The 27,211-nt window shown below is 43.7% G+C and overlaps 2 protein-coding genes across 2 annotated transcripts in view; one reads left to right on the plus strand and one right to left on the minus strand.

Moving 5' to 3' along the window:
- Window positions 1-802: 802 nt before the first annotated feature.
- Window positions 803-27,211, plus strand: part of LOC308081319 (glypican-4-like) — a gene marked incomplete at both ends in the record, with an annotated part of 56,156 nt that continues 29,747 nt past the window's right edge. The window contains one exon of the mRNA XM_080457701.1: window positions 803-961. Coding sequence (XP_080313827.1) covers window positions 803-961 — 159 coding nt within the window. The remainder of the gene's footprint in view (window positions 962-27,211) is intronic.
- Window positions 18,904-21,855, minus strand: LOC308081316 (uncharacterized protein; the record flags this gene model as incomplete). The annotated part of the gene is made up of 4 exons (XM_080457699.1): window positions 18,904-19,737; window positions 19,861-20,192; window positions 20,373-20,647; window positions 21,785-21,855. The coding sequence occupies 4 exons, from the start codon at window positions 21,853-21,855 to the stop codon at window positions 18,904-18,906; spliced, it is 1,512 nt and encodes a 503-aa protein (XP_080313825.1).

Consider the following 27,211-nt stretch of genomic DNA (forward strand, 5'->3'; position numbering starts at 1 on the left):
TTTGCCCATGTATTTAATAACACTAACTGCAGGAGTAGCTTACCATATTATGATATGACTGTTGGTTTGTTTGTGCATGTCAGAAACGGTCTGTTATGGGGAGTAAACAGGACATAATCAAATCAGCGCTCGTCTAAATGAATCGTCAATCAGATTCATTAAATTAGGCTAAGAATGATTCATTCTTAACCTAATTACATGAATCTTCTTTCTTTCACTATGAAAGACATTGGCTCATGTAACCGCTGCTGACAAGGTACAGTACACATTGGATTCAGAATGAGTTTTGGGTTACTGTAGTTACTTACATAAGGTCCTGATACAAAATGAAACAGGATTTCATGCCCATCTACTCTTGTCTCACTCAAATGTGTATTTATTTGTGTTTTAGTGTAGTTGACATCAATGGAGAGTTGTGTCTCACTTGCCAGTCTCTTCTGTAAGTAGCCTTGGGAAAGCAACGGTTCCCAGCCATGTGGTCCATAGGTCAGGAGCCTATCTCCTGCTCCTTCTGTAGTGTGAGTACATCCTCTGCACATGATGCTAGTTATGTCAAATGATGCACAAGTACACGCCCTGGCCTGGACGTAATGCTAGTATTTGTCATTACAAACGTCAATCAATCAATTAAGGGTGCAACTGTTAATTGAACTAATTCTAAATTATTCGATTCATTGAAAAAGTAACGGATAGAATAATCGCTAAGAAGATAGTGGATGGCTGCCTGCAGGCAGCCCTTCAATCAAAGTCAGAGTTGTAGTGTGTTACAGTGTGTAACAGGTGTTGTGTGTTTGTCTTCCAGGAGCTCCTCTCAAGGTGTGCCCTCAGGGCTTCTCCTGCTGCACTGTGGAGATGGAGGAGAAGCTGAGCCAGCAGAGTCACTCTGACCTCAAAGCACCGGTCTCTCAGCTCAGCACCAACCTGCAAAGCACCTTCAAACAGAAGCACAGCCACTTTGACCGTAAGAACACGCACACACACACACAGGCACAAGTACACTCAAACACGTTTGTATTACAATCCTTTTTTTCCCCAAAGCCGGAAATATCCAATCTACAGGCTCACGTTTCTCAGCATGCGTGACACTGGAGCGCAACGAAGTGTAAATCATGCAAAACTCCAACCCTAACACACACACACACTAGTGCAGTGGTTCTCAAACTTTTTTTTTTTTCATTTCAAGGCCGCCCAAAATTAAAGGGGTTATGACACATTTGTAACTAATTTTGCTGGGGCCCCCCTAGTACCCCCCAAAGACCCACTTTGAGAACCAATGCACTAAGTGTTCACGGGTAGATTTTTACACTTTCAGAGTAAAATGAACAGAGATTTTACTGTGTGTGTGTGTGTGTGTGTGTGTGTTTCCCATCTACATTGCTCACACACACACACACACACACACTCACACCCACGCACACGCACAAACACACACGCAGAGGTCCCCGTTTTCCCAGTGTCTTGTCCCTGCACCAGCGGCTCGTTTTTTGATGGACATTCCCACCTGCTCGGCGCTGCGGAGCAGAGACAGTGTGTCTGTGTCCGTTGGTCCGTCCAGCTGTCTCTCAGCATCTCACCGTCAGGCCCGTCTGTCCGTCCCGTGTACCCCCCCCCCCCCCGATCGCAGAGACGGGCAACGCTTCCAGACGGGACCACACACACATCTCTGCTCCGCCGCCAGGCTCCTCTCTACTTCCTGCCCTCTCTCCCTGTGTGTATATATGTATGCCCAAATGTGCATGTGTGCATGCCTGTAAATATTGGTGTCAGGTTTCGGTGGCTGTGGGTGGGTGGGAGGGGAGCGTCTGGGTGCTGAGTCACTGAGCCTGCAGGACACATCTCCAGATCTGTGCAATCCAACCGTGATGCTAGAGCCCGTCCAGTGGTGTAAAGTAACTCAGTACATTTACCCAAGTACTGTACTTAAGTAAAATCTTGAGGTACTTTTACTTTACTGGAGTATTTCCAATTGTCTATACTTTTACTTCTACTCCACTACATTTTAGAGGCAAATATTGTACTTTTACTCCACTACAATTATTTGAAAACTTTTCTTACTTTGCAGATATTCATTATTACATTATAAAACATACATCAACCACTTTTGCCCTATTTTATACCTAGGTTATTTGAAAATAGCCCATCTACAAGATCGGTTAGCAGTGTTTTTGACATGCGGTCTATAATATAAAATACACACAACAGAACTTTTATTTAACCACTTAAGCCCGATTCAAAAATGTACTACAAGCTCACAACCAGGTCATGATACGATGTGTTGTGAGCTTGTAGATCTGCTATTTTTGTTTGAAAACCTTTGGAACTTTTAAAAATAGGGATGCCAGGTCGAAGGTGTTTAAAACATCGGCTACACAATTGCTGCTGATGTTGTAAAGAAAAGTCAAATAATACCAATATATCATCCAGGCTCTACATCATTGATTCTCAAAGTGGGGTCCGGGGACCCCCAGGGGTCCTTGGGGGGGTTCCAGGGGGTCCCCAGCAAAATGTGTTCATATAGCATCACAATAATGTTAACCATTTTGATACTTTGGCTATTCAAAAATAGCAGATCTACAAGCTCGTAGCGCAGCACTAAGCTGCTATTTTTGAGAAATTGTGAAAATTTGTGCAAACCTTTGAATATATATATATTCTTTTTAATAGCTAACATGTGTCGGTAATTAGTGGTCCCTAGGGGTCCTTAAGTCTTCCCTCAAAGTTGGATTGGCAGAATGAATACAATCTCAAACCTGAAGTTAGTTATATCAGTAGAAATGGTTTATTTGCAATATAGACACAGACCAACAGCAAGCATTCGCAGGTAGCAACAACGAAGTGACTCTCACAGGTCTCCGGTAATCTCTGAGATAATATTCTCCTATCTCACTAATATATCTGGCCATTATCTCATTCTCTCATCCTCCAAATATGTGTTATTCCTTCCACTGTGTCCCACCTGGGACCCTAAAGTCGAACAGCATCTGTTGTTTGCGTACTGTTTGCGTACTGTTTTGCAAAGTTATTCGAGAATGACTTTGCAACTCTGAAGATTAATTGATCCTCATTCCCCTCCCTTAGAGGTTTTTACCATTAGTTTCTATGGGCCCGGGGTTATTGGGCCACAAGAGCCCTGCGCTTGATCCCTAACATCGAGCCAACACCTGGGTACCTTGTGCGTCATACACTGTCACTTAGGGATGGTCGCTGTCAGTAGAGAGAATAATCTGACTTTAGGGATCCTCAATTCTGGGCATGTAGAAGATATTAGGTTCCCTCCCACTTCTGGGAGCCGACATCAAATAGTTTAATATCGTCTAGGGAATATGAGAGTTTTATTATTTCTTTCTCTGTGTTTTAGTATTTCTTTCTCTGTGTAGCTGCACAGAATATTCGTACAGGAGCATATTCTTGGTGTGCTACACGTAGTAGCACACTATTCTCAAGAATACGCTAACTCAGGCCCAGGTCATAGGTCACGACCTGTATTTCCACCACACATCCTTCCTCTAGACACAGACTAATTGTGTCTATCTCTGCCAGGTCGGGTTTGCCAGATCGGGTTGTCTATCTCTGCGAAAACTGCTTAAGTGTGTGAGAACTGCTAAGCATGTCTTTCCCTTCATAAAGTGCATAATATGCAGTCCAAACATTCTTATAATGCACTCAAACACTCAGTGATTCATATAATGCACTCATTTACATTCTTACCAATTACTGTCGGTTTTCACAATTACTGTCGGTTTTAAACAATCACTACTGTCTACAACATTGATTAAACGGGCTTGTCTAATCAATTACTCAAAAATAAATTTGTCAAAAAAGAAATTTTGGTATGATTTTGGTATGATGCACTTGTAAATACCTCTTAAGTAATACATGATTGTCCTTACATTCTAAACCATTCTACGTGTATGATTACTTATACTTGTATGATTACTGATTGTAACTATAACTAAAATTACCATTCTACTTACTTGTATGATTACTGATTTACCATTCTACTTGTATGATACTTGTAATAGTGAAAAGTATGATTAAAATGTATGATTAATAAAATGTATTCCAGGACTTGGGAATTGGATGCATTCAAGGACTTGGGAAAATTTGGGATTAAGTATTATCACAAAGTAATAAATGTGATCCACATGGTCAATGTAGTGGTTGTGGTTATCTGTGTTGTTTATAATAAAATGAATAAAATGATTAAAATGATTTGTGCAATTCTGCGTGTGCGTGCAATGCTGCGTATTCCTTTCTTATCACAAAGCTTTCCGCTTCTCTCAACTAATATTTGTCTTCCATACTGCATTCCATAGTGCAAAAGCGCGATAGTTCAGAAGCTTTCGATGTGACAGTTCTTTTTGGTACCGACCGTACCCAGCCATCCTTAATATCCTTCCTCTGGCACTTTTCCAAGTGACACGACACGTTAACTGTCCAGTATCCCAGTCCACTTGTGCTGTGCCTAGAAATACACAGCCAAGTATAGTTGTCCATTTCTACTGCGGCGGTACGGAAGTTGTTTTCCAGCCAGAACGCCGAGGAAATACATGTGCGGAGTTCGGAAGATGTTTCCCCAGCCGGAACTCCGTCATTATGGACATAAAAGAGAGGAAATGCATGTCTTAGTAATATATATATCACTCTTTTTTCTTTTCTCTTTTCTTTTTCTATAACATACACATATACACATTATGATCACCTTTTGGGATTATATAATGATCACCTTTTTGGGATTATATAATGATCACCTTTTTGGGATTATATAATGATTCTTCCTCTAATATTTCCCTAAACTGTCTTCGGAGTCCTTACTGGCTCAGACTGCGTACAGTCTCGCCCAGCCTGTCTCCACAAAAAACTAACTAAAATAACAAACAAAACAACAAACGTAATCCCCGAAGACCCCAGCCGACCAAGCCGTCTGAGGTTGGGAATTCCCTATGCTTAGAAAGAATCATTTTATCATTCTTATAATACCAGTACATATGTAGCTGTTGTACCAGTTTATATGTGTTATATGTATCTGATGCAGGTTGATTTTGGGTTCTTACCCTTTTTAATTGCTTTTTTTGTGTTCGCTGTCCTCTCCGGCCTCTCTTTTGGTCTCTCCTGTCTCCTGGCCGTTGCTGGTCCCTGTGATGGTATTTCTTCTGGTCCTGCTCCATCTTCTGGCTTGGTACCTTCTTCCGAGCCAGGCAGCACCTATGTCTGACCATAATGATCCGCCTTCTGGTCTGCCATCTGGTATTTCTGGTGTGTCCGGCCGGTCTTGTCTTTTTGGGATTCCTTGGGGTGATTCTGGGCTGTCTGGTATTATTTTTGGGTTCTCTGGGTTCTCTGGTGGTGCCTCTGGTGGGGTCTGGTTTCCTGGACTTTCTCCTTCTATGGCTTCTTCCTTTACTGTCCACTTTATCTCTTGGAATTGACTCTCAGTCTGACTTTCGACTGACTTGTTGGCCGGGGCCTGACTTTGGATGTTGAGGGGGACGCTGAGGGGGACCTGATTCTGGATGTCGATCTTGTGGAGGGGCCCAAATATCTCGTTGAACTCCTGTTTTTCCTTCTTCATTTGGCTTGGACTAATTGGAGTGGGAATCTCTTCGAAAGGTTTTATGTCTTGGGAGTCTTGGGAGTCTTGGGAAGGTTCCATGTCTTGGGCAGGTTCTTCTTTTATGTCTTTGGAAGGTTCCATGTCTTGGGAAGGTTCATCTTTTATGTCTTTGGAAGGTTCCATGTCTTGGGAAGGTTCATCTTTTATGTCTTTGGAAGGTTCCATGTCTTGGGAAGGTTCGTCTTGGGAAGGTTCCTCGTCTTTGGAAGGTTCGTCTTGGGAAGGTTCCTCTTTGGGCACAATTGTCCTGTCCCATGCAGAGGTCCCTTCTGGTGGCCATTCAGAGGTCCCTTCTGGTGGCCCTGCAGAGGTCCCTTCTGGTGGTGTTTCTTCTTTGTTTTGTTCACCTTCCTCCCACACCACTTCCTCTATCTTCATAGTTCCGTCCTGGAAGACTACCTCCTCTATCTTTATTATGTTGGCATGTCCAGGATTGACATATCCATGACTGGCATATCCACGACTGGCATATCCAGGACTGGCATATCCAGGACTGGCATATCCAGGCCTGTTGCGGTTTATAGCGTTTTTGGCGTTTTTGAAGGATTCATTTAAGAAGTGAAATGTTGTCCTCACACTCTCTTCTTCCTGTGGGGTTAGTGGTGCTGTGTCCATGGCTCTTCTCATTTCCTCCAGTTCTTGGGGTGTGATGTGCCGTCCTTCTTGTTCCATGTCCTCCAATTGTTGTACCACTCCCCAATATTTAGTCAATGTGCCTATTTTCCTTTCGAGCTCCCTTTTTAATTCTTGTAGGTTGTCTGAGAGTAATCCTTGTAGGTTGTCTGAGTATGTCGCCATTTTTCTTCTTTACTTTTTCGTCCCTTGTCTCCTGTAATTTAATCATACAACAATCATATATTTATATAATTTCCTATTCTGCTTCCTTTTCCCTATTCTGCTTCCTTTTTCTGATTTTGCAGATTCTATTTTTCTTGTTTGAATAGTCACTCAATTTTAATTTGTTCTTTTACTTTGTATTTTTGTTTTGTTTTCAATTTTTTTCTGAGAGTTTTTCTCTGAGAGTATGGTGTTCTATTTTTTCTCTTGGTGTTCTTTATTCTCTTGGCTCTGCTTCTCTTGGCTCTGCTTCCTTGGAGGTAGAGGGCTCTGCTTCCTTGGAGGTAGAGTGCGGTTCGTTGGCTGCAGAGGCCTTTTCTCGTATCCACTCTTCAAACATGGTCATAGAGTCGGTTAACCCTTGTCTGACATGAAATCTGTCCCTCCTTCTCTGTCTCTCCGTTTTCCGTCTTTTCTGTCTGTGGTTGTCCTTTTCTTCCTCATAATTTAAGGCCGATTGCCACCAGTGTCTTTGTTTTCTCTCCGGCTCTTCTGGGTCTTCATCCTCCGTCTCAGATGCACTAGGTGATCCTGTCACTCTCCCCAACCTTATCATGTCTTTTACTCCTATGGCGTAATGCATGTAGTCCCTTGCTGCGTTCTTGAGGTGCTTCTCTCTGGTTGCTGGATCATGGCTCTTTTGTGTTGCCTCGATGCAGTATTTGAACAGTGCTTTTATTTTCAGTTCTTTTGCTTTCACTGCCAATTTGCTTTGATTGTATGTCCCACTCCTTGTCTCTTCTTTGTCGGCCCGACTTTTGTGTTGGTCCCTTGGTCCTGTGCTGGATCTGGAGCGTCTATGAGTGACAGGTATTGGCGGCTCGCTTCTTGCTCTGGTTCGTGGTCTTTTTCTGCTCCTTTGTTTCCCTAAATATTTCTGCATCTGCTTGAACTCTCTCTTCCGTTTGCGGCTCCTTTCTTCCTCCCTCTTTTCGTCCTCAGTCTGTTCCAACTCCCCCTCTTCCAAAGCTTCCACCTCCCTGGGTGAGTCTGGGTTTGGTTGTTGCGGGGGTAATGTAACTTCAGGTGTTGTGAGGTTCCCTTCCTCTGGAGCTTGCTCCTCTGAGGCTTCCTTTAGGCCCTCTCTTCTAACCCATGATGGTTTTTCCGGGTTGAATTGTTCCAACACCCATTGACAAGTGCGTCGTATGCTGCCCTCGTCTCTGTATCGCATGGCCAGCAGATGCAGATTCCTTTGTGTTGTTGGCATGTCTGTTCCAATTACGTTCAGCAGCTGTGCCAGGCGAAGCTGGTCGCTGTATCCTGTGAGGGCGGTTATTGGTGATTGATGTGCAGCGTCGTGCTGGATCTGCACATATAACGGCTTCACACATTCCAGCCATCGATAATTGTATGTTCCTTCAAACGCTCTGGGATCCAGGGTTACGCTTCCTCCTCCTGGTCCTCCTTTCCAACTCATAACCACATGCTGTTGGAATAAATGAAATTCCATTGTCGCGGTGAATGTATCTTCTTCTGCTGGATACATTGTTGTCTTTGCATATCCAGTTATAATGCTGAAATGTTCCTGGATCTCTTCTCCGGGTCCATCCCTTCCTCGCTTCTCCACCACTACTCTTCCCTTTTCTCTCTTTCTTAGCTTGGCACTCTTCCATTTGCCTTTTCTTCTGCTCTCCACCTCCTCCTCTGATACGTAAAACCAAGCTCCTCCCCAGCCATAGGGATCTTTTACGTATCCCAGGAAGTCGATTCCTCTTGGGTCCATTGAGTAGTGTCCTCCCTTCAATGCTGTTGAATTTATTATCCTGGGTCCTTCTTCTTGTCTCTCAAACGCAAATCCCGTTCCCATAAAAACTCCCTTGTTGACATATTCTGTTATGGGAAAGTTTCCCATGGTTCTTCCGTCCAGGGCTCTGTCCCACATCTCTTCTCTCCTTCTTTCTTCAGTCCCTCTTGTTGGGGTTCTTGTTTGGTAGTCCCGTTGTTGCATATCCTTAATGTTTTTTACCCGTCTGCTCTCTGGCAGGATCAACAAATTCAGATTTTGCGGGAATTCTTGGCGGTCTCCCGTTATCGACACCCCTGCTCTCCTTTCTTCCCCTTCCGCCATGTCCTGCCATGTATCATAGCTCCCCATTAGTGTTGTCTGACTTTCAATATCATAATGCCTCTCGAGGCGATCGTCATCATGCTCATGCTCCATGTAGGTTCCCTGTTCGTTACCTTCATCCTCAGGCTCAGGTGCAGGCTCAGGTGCAGCCTCAGATAACATTTGTGACTGGGGTTCTCTTGTTGATCTTCCTTATCTTGGGTTTGGGGTTGGTGTTGGATGGGGTTTGTGTTGGCCTCTCCTATAAGAAAATTTTCATAATTAATAGGTTGTATTGCCTTCTCCTATCCTCCTCCTTTCTATACGCCAGGTTCTTCGTCCCTTTCCTCCTCATCTTCTTCCTCCTCATCTCCTTCCTCCTCATCTCCTTTCTGTTCCTCCTCACTGTCCGGCCCAATATACTCCAAATCCTCCTTCCTTTCCAGTCCTTCCTGTCCTTCCTGCCCTTCTTCTTCTACTGACTCTAAACTTCTTCCCATTTGTGCCCATTCGGGTGAGGGTATCAGGATTGGTAGAGTTCTTGTAGCCACTAATTTGGCTACGAGTGAGGATATACATGCCCGCATTACTGGGATGCAGCAGCAGAGTACTAGGCCTATAATGACTATGCATACCCCCGCTGCCGTTGCTATTTTGGCCAGTGCAACGCCCCATTTCCCCCACACCCCCTCCATCCAGGAGAACCAATCCGGTTGGTGTCCAGCATTTATAGTCACTTCATGACGTAATCCTTTCAGCCTTTGCATGGCTCTGGTGAATGTTCCATTAGGGCTTGTGTTCATGGGGATGAACGTGCAACAGTATTGTCCAATGAATGCACATGTTTCACCTTGTTCCGCCAGCATCCAGTCCAGAACCTTCCGGTTTTGCCATGTCATCATGCTTGTGGCCTCTAACTGTTCTCCTAGCGCTGATAGGGCTTCGTCCGTGTAGTTAATGAAACGTTGTTGGTTAAAATAGATATAATTAATCCATTCAGTGTTTTTATTGGCACTGATCCAAACGAACATTGATTCGAAACCTGCTGTTATTTCATTTCTTGCCTTGTACCTGTCTGGTATTCCCCTGGGCTGTCCAATGCTGTCCACATATACTTCAGGATCTGGTGTGTAACTTCGTTTGTGCCGTTTTGGTTCTTCTGGGTCTTTATTTCTGTCTTCCTCTGGCCTCCTAGTGACATTTGCTGGAAACGTCACCAACTCCATCACTGCCTGTACTCGTGCACATCTCCCCGACCAGTCGTCCGGCAGTGTTGATCTCATGTACTGCATGTTGCACAACCAGAACTGATCGGCCACCGCCTGATCCTGAGTATGCAATGGGCAGGTCGGTGGGTCTGGATGGGTTTGTTCTCCTTTTAATATCTTTGCTCCATGTCCCGCTGTGCTATGATCACTGTAATCACAGGTGTCGGACACATTCCAAATGCGCGTGCAGTATTTTTTAGGCATCTTTCCCACCTTGTGACTTCCTTCTTTTTCGAAGCATTCGTAACCTCCTCCCAACCATAGCGGTATGCCTCCAGGTTCTGATTGTGCCGTTGCTTTCAATGTTAACCTGACATCCAGGCTTTCACAGTCTTCTCTTACTTCCTTCATGTTGAACAGGGGTAAATATTGTCTTGACCCCAAATATGTCAGGCATTCTACTGCGCATGCTGGTCTTGGTATCTGTGCGTTGAATTCCCCCGTATAGTTATGGTATCTGACACACTCCTCCGTGCAGCTTTGTTTCTGGTATGTTGACTCCGTCCCACATCTACTGTCACATGTTAGAACATATTCGGCTATTTCCTTTTGACACTCTGCCCATCCATATCGGGATGGTGTTACATATAGTTGGTCCATCCTTGCCTTTGTGCATGCGTAACAATCTTCAAACCCATTTATTCTTGATGAGTATTCAACCCATTCAAACCAGGGGTTATTTCGTGCAAAACTGTATGCTAGGTCCATGCTCTCCTCTTGTCTGTATCCGGTTCCATTTTCTTGGTTTAGACCTCCTAGTATGTTGCTCATAAATTCTGTAAGACTTAGCGGGAAATCCCTGGTCTCCTTCAGTTGGTTGTCCTTTCTCATGTCACCATCCTCCTTCATTCCCGCCTCCCTTGGTCGCATTGCTCTGACCCTTGAACTTGGGGCCACCGTTAGAGCTTGTACAATGTTGTATATGGCTCTGTATGCGCGTGCTGGGGATGTCACCTCCATCTCTTCCTTAGATTTTTGTATGCCTTTTTCTACTCCATTGGGAGTTGAGGACCCCGTGGTCAACAGTTTCCCAGTTGCCTGTAGGGTCCTACTTATTTTTGGGGTTGTCATCTGTGGGGTTTTAGTAATGTCTTCACTTTCTTTTGAAATGATGGCTGGCTGGATTGTTGTTGTTGTTGGCTTTAGACTGCTGAGTTTTGGAGTGGTAGAACTTTCTTTGGTTATGCCTTCTCTGAGAGTGTTGTAAATGTCCCTCAATGTGGTAAAAATGTCCCGTAACGTTTTACTGACTTCCTTAATGATCGGATAATCTTGAGTTATAGTTTGTATAACTATAGTGATAGGAGTGTCTTTAACTGCTGGAGTGGTAGGACTGTCTGTCTTTGCTGGAACTGGAGTGATGTCTTTAACTGCTGGAGTGGTAGGACTGTCTGTCTTTGCTGGAACTGGAGTGATGTCTTTAACTGCTGGAGTGGTAGGACTGTCTGTCTTTGCTGGAACTGGAGTGATGTCTTTAACTGCTGGAGTGGCAGTAGGGCTGTCTGTCTTTGCTGGAACTGGAGTGATGTCTTTAACTGCTGGAGTGGTAGGACTGTCTGTCTTTGCTGCGGCAGTAGGGCTGTCTGTCTTTGCTGGAACTGGAGTGATGTCTTTAACTGCTGGAGTGGCAGTAGGGCTGTCTGTCTTTGCTGGAACTGGAGTGATGTCTTTAACTGCTGGAGTGGTAGGACTGTCTGTCTTTGCTGGAACTGGAGTGATGTCTTTAACTGCTGGAGTGGTAGGACTGTCTGTCTTTGCTGGAACTGGAGTGATGTCTTTAACTGCTGGAGTAGTAGGACTGTCTGTCTTTGCTGGAACTGGAGTGATGTCTTTAACTGCTGGAGTGGTAGGACTGTCTGTCTTTGCTGGAACTGGAGTGATGTCTTTAACTGCTGGAGTGGCAGTAGGGCTGTCTGTCTTTGCTGGAACTGGAGTGATGTCTTTAACTGCTGGAGCGGCAGTAGGGCTGTCTGTCTTTGCTGGAACTGGAGTGATGTCTTTAACTGCTGGAGTGGTAGGACTGTCTGTCTTTGCTGGAACTGGAGTGATGTCTTTAACTGCTGGAGTGGTAGGACTGTCTGTCTTTGCTGGAACTGGAGTGATGTCTTTAACTGCTGGAGTGGTAGGACTGTCTGTCTTTGCTGGAACTGGAGTGATGTCTTTAACTGCTGGAGTGGTAGGACTGTCTGTCTTTGCTGGAACTGGAGTGATGTCTTTAACTGCTGGAGTGGTAGGATTGTCTGTCTTTGCTGGAACTGGAGTGATGTCTTTAACTGCTGGAGTGGCAGTAGGGCTGTCTGTCTTTGCTGGAACTGGAGTGATGTCTTTAACTGCTGGAGTGGTAGGACTGTCTGTCTTTGCTGGAACTGGAGTGATGTCTTTAACTGCTGGAGTGGTAGGACTGTCTGTCTTTGCTGGAACTGGAGTGATGTCTTTAACTGCTGGAGTGGCAGTAGGGCTGTCTGTCTTTGCTGGAACTGGAGTGATGTCTTTAACTGCTGGAGTAGTAGGACTGTCTGTCTTTGCTGGAACTGGAGTGATGTCTTTAACTGCTGGAGTGGTAGGACTGTCTGTCTTTGCTGGAACTGGAGTGATGTCTTTAACTGCTGGAGTGGTAGGACTGTCTGTCTTTGCTGGAACTGGAGTGATGTCTTTAACTGCTGGAGCGGCAGTAGGGCTGTCTGTCTTTGCTGGAACTGGAGTGATGTCTTTCGGGGTCAGGGCCCCTACTTGGCTTACTTGACGTCATAATTTTGTCAACTCTTTGTCCTCCATTCTACATGGTGGGTATGTGAAATGCACCAATGGCCAAATGGTGTATTCGGTGTATTGGTTTGGAATTACGTTCCTGACTTGTAGTGTATAATTGTCTTCTTTTGGCCATTCCTTCTCCATCTGTACTATGACGCACCATTTTCCCTCCACTTCCTGTGTCCCTCCAATGACACAATTCTCCTGTCCTGTTTTGTCCACTCCTCTCGTTTTCCTCATTGTTATGGTGCATAAGGAAACTCCCCTTGTCCTCACACTCATTATCCTTTCCTCTGCTGGCGAATCTATCTTTTGTGGAGGTACTAGGGCTTGTAATGCCCATTTCCCTCGCTTTCTTTGCACACTCCTCTTTTTTCCAGTTCTCCCTGATGTTGGCCAGTCCATGTTGCAATTGTTCTTGTCATTCATTTCTCCTTGTGGCTGTGGCATCTCTTCTGGCCAGTATTCATGTGCCTCCACTGCTTCCATCCACCGATGAACAGGTCGCTGATACATACATCCTGTTTCATAGCATGCTATGTTCATTTTCAGAACATACCTCTGCTCATCTTGTCCGAGCGGTACACACACTGCAGTTTGAACCTCTGCCGACCAACGCCATCTTGCATTGTATGTCTGTATGGCTACTGTTGCACTGGTCTCGTTGTTTCTTCGGAATACTCCCATCAGGGTGCATTCGCTGTTCTTCTGTTGACGTGGCATTAACCTTATTATGGCCGACATCAAACAGTCTTCCATTAGTTGAGAGAGTGCCACATTGTCTGGAATAATCGGAGTGTATTCGGACAATGTCCCATAAAGCTTCTCCTGTTGGTATTTGTTCGTGGGTCTTGTCACTCCCTCCTCCATCTTCCTGAGTATCACCTCCCTCAGTCCCCAGCCTTCTATTTGTTCTGGGGACATTTTCTGCAATTCCTGCCATTTTCCCTTTACTGTGGCTTTTGAGCATCGTCCATCCACACACACCACCTGTATGTCCAATCTGAAAGTGACATAGTGTTGCAGTTGACACATTCCCTCCTTCTCTCCTCTGAATATCAATTCGTATTGTGTATGTCCTACAATTTTCACCCGCCAATCTGTTACTCCTGGTCTGACAAAAAGAGATGCTTTCAGTTTCCACGACTTGACTTCCGTGCTTTCTGTCAATCGGGACTGCATCCATCCCATCACGATGCAGTCTTCCATTAATATTTGCAATGGGTGTGTGTCCAGGAGGGATGGTGGAATCTGCCTTCTCCATTCCATGTTCTCCTGATCCTCTAGGTCTCTGAATAGACTACATCTCCTTACCTCATCCCATCTTCCCGAAATCACAATTTGTTTTTTCATAGCAACAGTTGCTTTTCCCTGGATTAATACATGTTTGTTTGGTGTCACTTGCAACTGACATTGCTTCTCCCAACATGATACTGGTCTTACATGCGGGTCCAGAAGTCTTTCTGTTGCATCATGCAGCCAATTTACTAAGTCTTGGAATGCCGATGCCAACGAGGTTATTCCCTTCAACACATGCTGTAGATTGCAATGGAGGTGTGCATTTGGTAGCGTTACTGTCCATGTTGCTCCTGTTAGTCTGACAGTCATTTCATCCTGTTGAGGTTTCCATAGCAGTGTAAAATTACACTCATTGTGGTATCTTTGTTCAGGCAGTGCAGAGCTCAACATGTTCATGCCACATCTAAATATCTCTTCCTGGTCTTCCTCCGCTCTTGTTAGTAGTTCAAGTCTTTCATTTGGGAAATGTTTCCCAATATCCAGTCCACTCACCGGCCTTTCCTTACCATGTACTCGCTTATACAGTCTCAGTCCCTCCTCTCCCTGTTCCCAAAAGGACCACTCCTCTCCTCCCACTGTGCAGATGTTGTTGTTACATATGACTGTAATTTTTTCTCCAATCATAGTCTCCAAACAGCATTCTCTGGTGGTGCGGATCACCCACTGATCTCCTAAAATTACCTTTGGTCCATTCTGACCCCATGTTATTGTCCCCTTCATTTCCCATACTTCCTTTGTTTCTGGCATAGCTCCTGCGATGATCTTAGCCAGACATCCCAGCTTATCTCTCCTCATCCTTTCTTCATTTCCTTGACTGGTCAGGTAACATGCCTCCTCTCCCAACAAACTGAATATTTGTAAATTCAGCCGTGTTTGTTCCGTTGGCTTCTCTGTCACTTGGGGTTTCTCTGTTACCTGGGTGTTTGGCACTCCTGTTCTTTGTCCTGTCCCTGGATCCTGGCCTAGTTGGGCTTCTTCTTCCTCTGGTCTTGCTTCGGGTGATAGGGCCCGAACTTCCCTTGAGCCCCTCACCCCCTGCCCCTTTGTTACTGTCAGGTTGCTGCTGGTGCTGGCATTTTTCTGTTCCGTTGTCATCCGTGGTTGGTGATTGTTGCCTGACTTCTTGTCCTTGGTCTTCGGGGTATGAGGCCTGCTCTTCTTCAGGGGCCTGCTCTTCTTCATTAACGGAGTCTTGGGATTTCTGTCCTCCGTCTGGGGACTGCTGTCCTCTCTGAGGGGAGTCTGGTGACTGTTGTCCTCTCTGAGGAGAGTCTGATGACTGTTGTCCTCTCTGAGGGGAGTCTGATGACTGTTGTCCTCTCTTAGGGATTTCTCGATCTTGTTCTGAATGACGATCGTGCTGATGTTGCCTGCTATCATCATCACTGTCATTGCCACCATCAGACCCACTACCATTTTTCTCCCCGTCATTGCTTGCGTCTCCATTTTCTGGTGCTTTCACACAGTGATTTAAATGAAACCACGATGGAGATCCTTTCACTGGTAGTGCAGTTGACGTGGCTCTGATCACCTCAAATGGTCCGTCTCGGCGAAACGTATTCCACTTGCGTCTGAAGATTTTTACGTACACCTTGTCACCCGGTTTGATAGCTGGCTCCCTCTCCTCTTTGTTCCTCTCTTCTTCCCGCTTCTCCTGTCTTTCGTGTTCCTGCAACAAAATATCCCTATGTATGTTAGATATTTGTTGCACGTAGGCCCTTATATCCTCTGTCAAAACATCCAGTGTTGGTCCCTGTTGCATATGCCTGTACGGGGGCAACGGCATTGCTCTTCCTGTCAACATTTCGTGTGGTGTTAGTCCGGTGATACGGTGTGACGTGTTGCGATAAGTCATAAGAGCCAACGGAAGTGCGTCACACCAGTTCAGACCTGTTTGTGTACATATCTTGTTTAAACGCAGCTTAATAGTCTGATTCAAACGTTCAACAGAACCTTGCGAGCTGGGCCTATATAAGCACCCCAGCCTCTGGCGGATCTTTAATTTCTGAAAGATCCCCTTTACTGTTCGCTCAATAAACGATTTCCCGTTGTCACTGGATATTAAATTTGGTAGGCCAAAGCGTGGGAAGACTTCTTGGCACAGGAACTTAACTACTGTAGCCGCATCCTGGTGCTTTGTTGGTTTACATTCCACCCAACGTGAAAATTTGTCCTCCACAACCAAAATGTACCTCAACCCTCTTACTGGTGTAATCATGTCTATGTAGTCCATTTCTATGTGCTTAAAGGGTCCTTCTGGCAGGGGTGTGCATCCCTGGATGGTAGGAATCCCCCTTTTGATATTGTTCTTTATACAATTCACACATCTACTTAAGATGGCATCTACTTGTGTTTGTAGGTTTGGAGCCCAAAACGACATTTTTGCTATTTGTTTCATTACTTCTCCTTTTCCACAATGTCCTACACCATGTGCTTCTGGGATGACCATTGATAACAGCTCCACTGTGGCTACCATCAGACCCTGATGGTTTCTCCAGATCAAATCTTCCCCTCTTGTAGCTCCTCTTTGTGTCCATAGCTTCTTTTCTTCCTGCGGTGCCGCTTCTTGTATCTCAGCCAAGTCTCTTCCCGTTATGTCTGCCGTTAATTCGGCCGTGATTGCCAGCATGGCTGCGGGATCTGATGTAGCCGCCATTTTTGCTGTTTCATCTGCCAAGTTGTTTGCTCTTGCATTTACCGACTGGTCTTTTTGGTGAGCTGAGCATTTTATGATTGCAACCTTTTTCGGCAATTTTACAGCCGCTATGAGTTGTTTCACCTGTTCGCAGTGTTGGATTGGGTTCCCATCTGCCTTCCTGAACCCTCTGGCCTTCCATATAGCCGCAAACAAGTGGCACGTCCCGTGGGCGTAGCTACTGTCTGTGTAGATATTTGCTTTCGAGCCTTCAGCCATCTTCAATGCTTCGGTTAGAGCAATTATTTCAGCTAATTGGGCTGAACATGGTTGCGCACATTTCTCTGCCTTTACTGGTTTCATTGTTTCGTCCTTTTCCACTTCCACCACTGCATATCCCGCCTTTAGTCCGTCCCCATCTCTGTAACATGATCCATCCACGAAGAAATTGTGTTCTGCATCCTCTATGGGACTTGTCATGAGGTCCGGACGTATTTTTACAAAGTTTTGAATCTCTTTCTCGCAGTCGTGTGGTTCTCCCTCAAATGGAAGGGGCATCTGATCCGCTGGATTGACAGTGTTACATGTCACAATCCTCACATCTGGGTATTGCAGAATGCGATTGTAATTTTGTATTCTCTGCGTTGTCAGTACAAATTTGCTCTGTTCAATGAGATTTATAATCTTGTGATGTGCGTGGATGCACACAGGATAACCCATTGTCACGCTCGAACATTTATTATACATAGAGTTAACAGCAGCTACAGCTTGATAACATGGCGGGAAACCCTGTTCTACTTGGGACAGTGCCATCGAGTAATAGGCTATGGGCTGTTTCCGTGTGCCAACCCCAGTCTCTTGTGTTAGCATTGCTGTGGCATGGTTACTTCGGTGACTTACATAAAGATGAAACTCCTTGTCATATGAGGGCAATGTCAACGCCGGTGCTTGTTTCAATAGCTGTTTTATCAGTTCGAATGCTTGTTCTCCTTCTTCTGTCCACCTTAAGTTTGCTCTGAGCTTCAGAGTGCCTGCCTCCTTTATCATGCGTCTTAAAGGAGCCGTGATCAGCGTATATTGATCTATCCATTCCGCGGAATACTGACATATTCCCAGGAATGTCAGCATTTCCCTTACTGTTCTTGGTTTCGGGGCAGTCGTTATTCCCTTCAGTTGAGATGGAGACAGTCCTTTTGTGCCAGCCTCCAATGTTCTGGCAAGGTATTCAACTCTTGGCTCACAATATTGCAGTTTACTGATTGCTGCCTTGTGTCCTCTTGTTGCTAATTCTTGTAGGACCGTGATTGAGTCTCGGTGACACTGTTCTTCCCTCTCAGACGCAATTAAGAGGTCATCTACATACATTAATACCGTAGATGTGACCTTTTTCTGCAGGTTCACCATATGTGAGCGGGTACAGCGCTTTAGGCAGCAAGGGGGGATTTTTCATTTTTCATTTTTTTTACAGATTATTAAAGTACAGAATATAAGCTTTCATATGATGTATCACTCATTGAAATTGGAAACTATTTGAAGAAGATGTGGCCATTTGAATCTTGTTGAACCTTAAAGCCCAAAGCAGAGAAATTGCCTTGCAAAGATCTCACATTGTTCAACACCTCAGTGGCCCAGAAATGGGTGTGACAATGGGAGGGACAATAGGTACTCAACTCCACCCCTAATCCCACCCCTAATCACTCCCCCACCCTAACCACTCCCCTACAGAGGTGTTAGCTGTCAACAGTAGAAACACACTTGACAAGACAGACCTGCTTTTACATTTCTAAATGTACAGTGAAACAGTACAATTGTATGTAGCTTTATGTGGCAGCTGGATATAAACTTTTCCCAAAGGGAAGAATAAAGTAACCTAGAACTCTGACATTTTTAAGCCAGTAGATCTGGGAAAAAAATCATAAGAATAAAAAGGAGAGGAGAATTGAATTAGTTTGTTTATTTTCACATACTTGATAACATCCTCATTCGCCATGTTGCATAGTGCATGACATTTGCATAGCCAGATCAAACAAGAGAACAACAAAAAAGCTATCTACATATTTACACTAGTACCTGAGATAAACAAATATGACGAAGGTGCCTGAGCATAGCAGCAATGTATACTGTGCATAATATACTTTGGTTAAGGTGCTTAGAGAAAAAAAAAGAAAAGCACAATAAAAGACAAAAAAGGTCAGTGCGTTATACATGGGATTAAGGTGCAAAAAGTCAGTGCGTGTCGACCGCATAATCCACATCCATGAGGGAGAGCAAAAAAATATAGTCACGTTTACCTGGTGTAGTCCACAGGTGGGTGGGTACAAGGAAGAGATAAGTCCAAGTCATTTTGTCCCTGGTATAATCCACTGGTGTGTTCAAGAAAGGTTATTGGAGTAAAGAGTCAAATAGTACTGTACTGTACTGTATGTGTAGTGTTGGTGGGAGTGTAGAGCTATAATCGGACAGTCTTCTTCTTCGGTGCTGTGGACTTTGGTTTAGGGCATGTGGTGTCTTTTGCATCATCAGTACAGAATTGTCTGATTTTGGTGAACAAATACTCCTGCCGTGCCATGTCGAGTCCAGGTGGGGGTTGCACCGGAACGCCATCTGCTGGGGGTAGGACATCAGGGTCGATGAGCAGCTGAAACTGGATTACTTCTGAGTCACAGTATTTTTGGGCCAACACCACACCAGGCCTCTCTGAATCGAACCTGAAGTGTTGGTAGCTCTTAATCTGTGGGAACTTGCGGAAGTAGGGACCAAAATGCGTCTGCCAGTCCTGGCCTTCAACCAGCACTGTGCCATCTTCCAGTCCTACAAGCTGGGAGAGGTTTACTCCCTTGACCTCAGAACTCTTAGTCATCACCGTAGCAATGTCTGCCAAGGTGTCCACTCTGCTCTTCCTGAAGACTTGCTTGAAGCGTCCAAAACACCAGTCCGGACCAAACTTGGTGTGGCCGGCAATCAGGAGGTGCAGGCCTAGCGTCTTGTGAAGCTTGTGAATCGTCCGCCAGGCACAGTACCAGAGCATATAATTGTTCTTGTTTTGCCCACTGCAGTTGTCGCAATGAAGGTCCACGTTTGCTTCTCCAACTCCATAGTTGTTGAAAAAATGATTCACGTAGCTGATGACAGCATTGCTGCCTTTCCCTGATGCCATCCCTTCATCGATCAGGTAGTTCACTTGCTTCGTCAACCCTTCACAGTGGACACCGAAGAGGCCACACTTGCGTGCAGTGAGAAAAAACAATGGGCTAACCTGAAGAGCAGAAGTAGGGTAGTGCACCTGAGAGGAGAGATAAAAAAAAACAACTAGACATTAATATCAACATCCTAACTTGTGCTACCAATACAAACAAATCACAATCATGTAACAGGCATGTGAAAATAGAATTAGAATTAGTCTCACCTGTTGTGCAAAATCAAAGCTGTAGTGTATTGTGATGTTCTTGCTTGCAGGTGTGGATGGACCTAGAGACAGCTGCATGTCCTCACAGATCTTCTTAGAGGCAGCTGTCATCTGTTGGTACAACTCTCTCTCTTTTCGAGCAAGTGCCAGGTGATCGATTTGCTCTTGATATTTGGCTGCTTTCTCCGGGTCGTCTAGGTTGACACGGCGCAGGTGGAAGTTGTTTTTGTAGCATTGCCAACACAAATCTGTCCTGGGTTTCGTGGCTGTTATCTGAGGGAGGATCGCCTTCCACAGCCGTCTGAAGCAGCCCAGACCAACAACACGTTGTCCTGCAAAGACAGAATGTTTTAATAATAAACAATGAACTTTTTTTATCATACATTTACAAATAATGATTTAAAAAATAGCCGATCTACAAGCTACAAAGAAAAATATAACAAGCAATTTTGAAGTGTCATGCATTATGTTGGTATTATGGGTATCTATACAAATAAACAACAATCACATACCATCTTCCACAGAAGCTTTGTAGAGACGCCAAACTGAGGCTTTGGTGACATCACTGGGCAGCAACTTTAGACTGAAGTCTCTGTGACCAGGATGCCGACCTGGCAGGGAAATGGCATGTATCTCTCCGTAGTTTGTGATGAATGTCAGGACCATTTTGATGTCCTCGGTAGTCAGGAATTTCTTGTTTGTCCTCGGACCGTTCTTCCTCTGGCGTGGTGTTAAACCATTCTCCTTGAAGTGTTTCAAAGGGGCTTGGAGAAGGTTTCTGCTGATCCTAGACAAAACGACACAAACATTTGGTTACAAACTAACAGACAACAAAGTTAAGCTATACATGGATGCCTACAGTGGTGTAAAGTAACTAAGTACATGTACTGTACTTAAGTAAAATTTTTAGGTATTTTTTACTTTACTGGAGTATTTCCAATTTTCAGTACTTTTACTTCTACTCCACTACATCTCAGAGGCAAATATTGTACTTTTACTCCACTATAATGATTTGAAAACTTAAGTTACTAGTTACTTTGCAGATATAAATTATTGTATTATAAAACATACATTAACCACTTTAGCATTGTGAGCTTGTAGATCTGCTATTTTTAAGTATATTTACAGTACATAACACAATGTACTTTCACTCAAGTAACATTTTGAACACAGGCCTTTTACTTTTTATATTGTGGTATTTGTACTTTTACTTAAGTAAAATATATGAGTTCCACCACTGCCTAACAATTCAATTCAATTCAATTCAAACAGCCTAACACTGTACCTGTGGAAAGCCTGGTTTCTATTTACTGTTCAACGTTTGGATCCGGTTTAGAGCCCGCCTACTGTATCCGCTAATTTTCTCATTCACATACATAAACGAACACAAACTGTTTCCGTATCCTGTCTATCCCGGATGTTGATATACTAACAGTAAACAGTGTTTAGTAGCGCTAAAAGCTGTCTGTTCGACGTGAAACTATCTTAGAACACATCGTACCTAGAAGACACACACATAACAGCACTGTGTCGCTACAATATTAACAAGAAATAGGTATCAATAGATTACTGTAACTCACCCATAGACGAATTGAAATGTAGCGCGACAAACTACAATAGCATTCACCATGTAGGTTGATCTGTTGATTTTTCGCTTCACATTGACTTTCCTGGTGGACTGAGTCATTTCTGAGTCATTCATGCACGTCTTTATAATCCCCATGATAACCATGTCTCTCTGGTCCTTCGACAATGCTGCCATGTCCGTCCTGGTCTCCCAAATCATGTCTGGGTCCAATTTTTTACTGCAAGACACAGACGGCTGTTCTGAATTCTCCTTTCGTCTTTCTTGACATTTGCAATCAAATGTTTTAATCTTCTCCATTTCTGCTGGTCGATCAGTGTCCACTGCGACATTACTAACCTCAGCACATAGTAACAGCGGGGCGATGCCGACGTGTACACCACCGGGTGCAGCTGTCCCACCAGTTTCATCCTCCTCGTTGTCACAACACAAACTGCTGTTGATTTTATCGAAAACTATGCCGTCGTCTTCATCTTCAGAGTCGGATTCGTCCGTGATCTCTAAGTCAGAGTCACTGCCAGTGCCACCGTGAATGAAATCCAAAATAAATCCATTCAAAATACTGTCCTCTGTTTCACCATTCAAAGCATTAACCAAGCGTGCTGCCGAGTCACAAGCCATTTCAAGAATGCTGTGTAGTGTGTTTACTAACAGAAACACGTTGTTCTTATGGGCGTTGCTCAGAGTGAAATGGGCGGTACTTAAGAGACTGATACCGGAGTACAATGCCTAGCTCTGACCAATCGAAACCTCTCGGGTTAGCAACTCTCTACTGAACTCTCCGCCCACAGGACCCACAAACAGACACACAGAGTAGCAGAATAGGAGCCTACTTTAGTGTACAAATGTAACCATTTAATGACGTTAAAACGGATATCTGTTGGGATTAAAAGCTTCTTCGACATTCGAACTGTGTTAATATGTAAAAAAACGAAAATCTGCCAAAAAAAAAAAAAAGTTATTTAGCTTAGTTTCTACCGTTTCTCATCTCGCGAGTTGATGCCCGAAACACCAGGCCTGCTCACATATCTTCTTTCAGTGCCTTGTTGAAGAGGTGAGGACTCATTTTAAATCCCTGTGGAATTCTTTGATAAGAAAGCTGCTTTCCTCTATACGTGAAGGCAAATAGTTCTTGGCTGTCTTTGCTCAGAGGCACGGAAAAGAAAGCTGATGTTAAATCTATCACGGTATAATACCGGGATTTTGGGCTGACGTTTGTTAGCAAGGTATGTGGGTTAGGTACTTCTTGTACTCCCCTGTCCTCCACAATCTCATTCACTGCCCTTAAATCATGTACCAGTCTCCATTTTTTCTTGTCTGATTTCAACACTGGAGTTATTGGAGTATTGTAACGTGATTGTATTGGTATCAATACCCCAGCCTCCAATAGGCCCTTTACGGTGTCTGCTATCCCTTCTTCCGCCTCTCTTTTCAAAGGATACTGTGATATCCATATCGGCTTACATCCTTGTCGTATCTTCACCTGTACTGGTTGTGCTGATTTTATTAGGCCCACATCTGTTGCATGTTTAGCCCATAGCTCGTCAGGTACTTCTCGCAACATTTCTTCATACAACTCTTGATGGTTTCTTGTCCCTTCTTCTCTGACGGGCAGTCTTATCACCTGTGGAGTGGCCTTTGCTGACATTGAGACCATTATTTTGATATAATTTTTGTCTCTGCTGTGCCATACCTTTTTGCACTCTGTCGGATCCCACTCCTGACCTTCTGCTTCCTTCATCATGTAACCCAAATGTCTCTGATCATATTCAGGGTTGATCTTCAACGTTACATGAGGCTTTGTTTCCGGTATCCCGAATTGAGCAGTCAAGTAGGGATTCCCCTCAATTGCCAATGCAGCTCCTTGCTTTCCTATGATTATGGCACCTGCATCAATCTGTACCCTGCTCGGCTGGTGTTGTATCCATATCTCGTTTCTGGTTTCATCATTATCCTTGAAATATTGCAGGGAGCAGTGGAACTCTAAACTTGGGTCTTTTGCTTCTGGAATTTGGGCCATTATGAACTTTTCCCACTCCTGGTAAGCTTCATGCACTGCGTCCTGTATCTGTCCAAGCCAAAATACAGATGCTTCCTTTTCTTGCATCTTATGTATGCTCATTTGAAGATTCAGTCCTTTCTTGTCCATATATATGCCGTCTGCTGTACAATATATACGGCATCCTATTCTACACAATACATCTCTTCCGAGCAGACTTACAGGTGTATGTTCCGATATTAATACTGGCATGGTCACTTCTTGTTTGTTTACCACTATTTTCACTGGGGTTGTTGTGGGAATCAATTGTATTTTGCCAGAAAATCCTGCCGTTTTGACGTATTGTCCTGATCTGGGAAGGTGGGCGGCGTACTTGGCTTGTATCGCCGTGTGGCAAGCGCCAGTATCAACCATGGCCCATACTTCTTCTCCTCCCACCGTTACAGGTATCATTGGTTCGTCTGTTGATGTTGTTGACATTATCGGCAGTTGATTCTCTTCTTTAGGATTTTCTGGCCACCCCTAGTATCCCTCTGTTGGTCCTCTCCATGGGTTCACTAATGTCTTTGTTTCATCTTGCTTCTGTTCGTTTCGCTGTGGTTCGGCCTCGGCCCAAGGATTTGTTGGGCACTCAGTTCTTCTGTGATCACCTTGTCCACATCCCCAGCATGCAAACTGCTGCACTCCCCGTCCTCTTCCGTAGCCTCTTCCTTGGCCAAAACCTCCTCTGTTTCCACCGTTGAAGCCTCCTCGGGTTCCAAACCCTCCTCTGTTTGCGCTGTTGAACCCTCTGTTTGCTCCATTGTAACCTCCTCCTCTGTTATAGCTGCCTCCTCTTGTTGCACCTCTCCAGCTATTTTGTTGGTAGCCACTGTTCTGTTGTTCCTTCTGTTCTTCTTCTTTTTTAGTTTCCGGTACTGTCGCCATGTTTCCTTGTACCGTCCTTTTCTTTTCGGCAGTAGCCATGGTTATCTGCACCTGTGTCAGTTTCCTGGCCTCCAACTTGTCACTTTCTATTAGTCTTGCCTCCTTATTTCTGTATTTCTCCAGGACATGTGCCACATGATCGCAAAAAAGCACAAAATTCATTGTATTTATGCCGACATACTCAGTCAATCCTGAGCGAACCGGTCCAGGAAGTCCTCGCACAACTGCTTCGCGAAACAGTTGTTGCATTCCTTGTTCGCCTTCAGGATTTGTGCCCATCTCCAATCTCCAGTCCTTCTGTATTCTGTGGATGTATTCCCCTGCTGCTTCTTCATCCTTTATCTTGTGTCCTGACAACATCCCTGGTCTCATCCTTGGAGGATATGTTTTCCGCAGTGCCTCCCACAGTGATTGGCGATACTGATTGAACAGATCCGCATCTCTGGCTTGTGTCCCAAGTGTTACAGCCATCGTAGTCTGGTTTATCAGATCCGTCATCCCAGAAATCCCCAGAGATTTGGCAAACAGAGCCTTCAGATCGCCAGCGGCTAATATTACCGAAACGGTCTGTTCCTCAAATGCGTTTATGAACTTATGCGCGCCTTCATGCAGATTCGGTAATTTTTGGATCAACCCTTCCAAATCCATTGATTGCCATGGTTGGTAATTCAGATTCTCTCCTTTTATCATCACTGGGAGTTGTCTTGGAGTTGCTTTTGGTGTCTTCTTTGTCATCACAAAAAGCTGTCTTGCTTTTGTCTTCGGTGGTCCGCATTGATTTGGGTCCCCCTGTTTCGTTTGACCTCTCGGGGTTAAATACAGCGTTCCCACCAAGCTTCCTGTTGACATTATGGGCGCCATTGCCTCAGCCTCATTGTCTACCACCTCGGATCTTCCTGTCAACTCCTGATCCACTGCTACTGCTTCGTCCTCATCTGTGCTGTCTTTTTCTTCCGTCTCTTCTACTGGTGTCTCTGTTTGTACTCTTATGTCGTAATGATTCTCTCGATTTCGGGATGGAATCCTTTCTTCTGCAAAGTCTTCTTCATCCACTTGTCTTGAGGTACTCCTGTCTTTGTTGACAGCTGACTGCCGGCTTCCCATGCTGTCTCTTTTGGCAGCCTCCTTTATTGACATGGCCTTCATCTTTTGCCAGCTGATGTCATCCTCATCCACTTCTGACGCCTGGCCTTCTGCTTGTCGCAATTTCTCCATGGCGGCCTTTTCATATCCGGCCTTTGGTTTTCTCTTCTTTTGCAGATTGCTGATGTCTGGATATAGTGTACCTGATCTCAATGTTCTCATTGTTGGAGCGGTGTGTTTTGATTCTTCGGTTCTTTCATGTTCGTAATCTCCGAACATTGTGACTTTCTCAAACATTGGAGCTTGAATTTGATACTTTGGTGGCTGGTTTCTCCTCTCCATGGCCGCCTTCCTGCATGCTAGGAGGTTCCTAGCAAGGTCCTGTCCTTTATCCAAGTACATCTTCAGGACCACCATCTCTTCCTCTCTCTTTTCTTCTCTTTTCTTCCCTTTTTCATTTTGTTTATGATTGCGAATCAATGTTCCCATTTCTTCGCATAAGTTGAGGTCGAACGTTCCCTCTGGGGGCCAGCTTGTTGCCTTGCCTTTGGTTCTTTTTACCCATCTGTCATTTATTTCCTGCAGTGTCTTGTGCAGGATTGGGTTATCTCCCGATAAGATCTCAATTGCCGTTTTACGGCCTTCATTGTTCTGTTTTTTCTTTTCCATTCTTGGAAGTTCCTCTTTTCAGTCCACCTTTAATTAATGGTATAATTAATTTTATGTATATATTTTAGGTCTTGACTGGCATTATGCAGTGTTAAAATCTTTTATCTTAACTTGTCTAAATTATCCTTGTTATTATTTACTGTTTGCTTCTAAATTAACCTGTCTAATATTAACCTTAATATTGTTAACTTTCTAAACCGTCTAAATTAACTTTGTTATTATACTACTGTTTGCTTCTAAATTAACCTTGTTATTCTAAATTAACTTTGTTAATTGTACTACTGTTTGCATAATGTCCTTAAAATATTAACTTTCTAAACCGTCTAAATATTAACCTTAATAACTTTCTAAACCGTCTAATATTAACCTTAATATTGTTAACTTTCTAAACCGTCTAATATTAACTTTGTTATTATACTACTGTTTGCTTCTAAATTAACCTTGTTATTCTAAATTAACTTTGTTAATTGTACTACTGTTTGCATAATGTCCTTAAAATATTAACTTTCTAAAACCGTCTAAATATTAACCTTAATAACTTTCTAAACCGTCTAATATTAACCTTAATATTGTTAACTTTCTAAACCGTCTAATATTAACTTTGTTATTATACTACTGTTTGCTTCTAAATTAACCTTGTTATTCTTAAATTAACTTTGTTAATTGTACTACTGTTTGCATAATGTCCTTAAAATATTAACTTTCTAAACCGTCTAAATATTAACCTTAATAACTTTCTAAACCGTCTAATATTAACCTTAATATTGTTAACTTTCTAAACCGTCTAATATTAACTTTGTTATTATACTACTGTTTGCTTCTAAATTAACCTTGTTAATTCTAAATTAACTTTGTTAATTGTACTACTATTTGCATAATGTCCTTAAAATATTAACTTTCTAAACCGTCTAAATATTAACCTTAATAACTTTCTAAACCGTCTAATATTAACCTTAATATTGTTAACTTTCTAAACCGTCTAATATTAACTTTGTTATTATACTACTGTTTGCTTCTAAATTAACCTTGTTATTCTAAATTAACTTTGTTACTTGTACTACTGTTTGCATAATGTCCTTAAAATATTA

This window comes from Gymnoscopelus braueri (assembly GCF_963280865.1).
Source record: "Gymnoscopelus braueri genome assembly, contig: SCAFFOLD_168, whole genome shotgun sequence".
Taxonomy (NCBI): Eukaryota; Metazoa; Chordata; class Actinopteri; order Myctophiformes; family Myctophidae; genus Gymnoscopelus; species Gymnoscopelus braueri.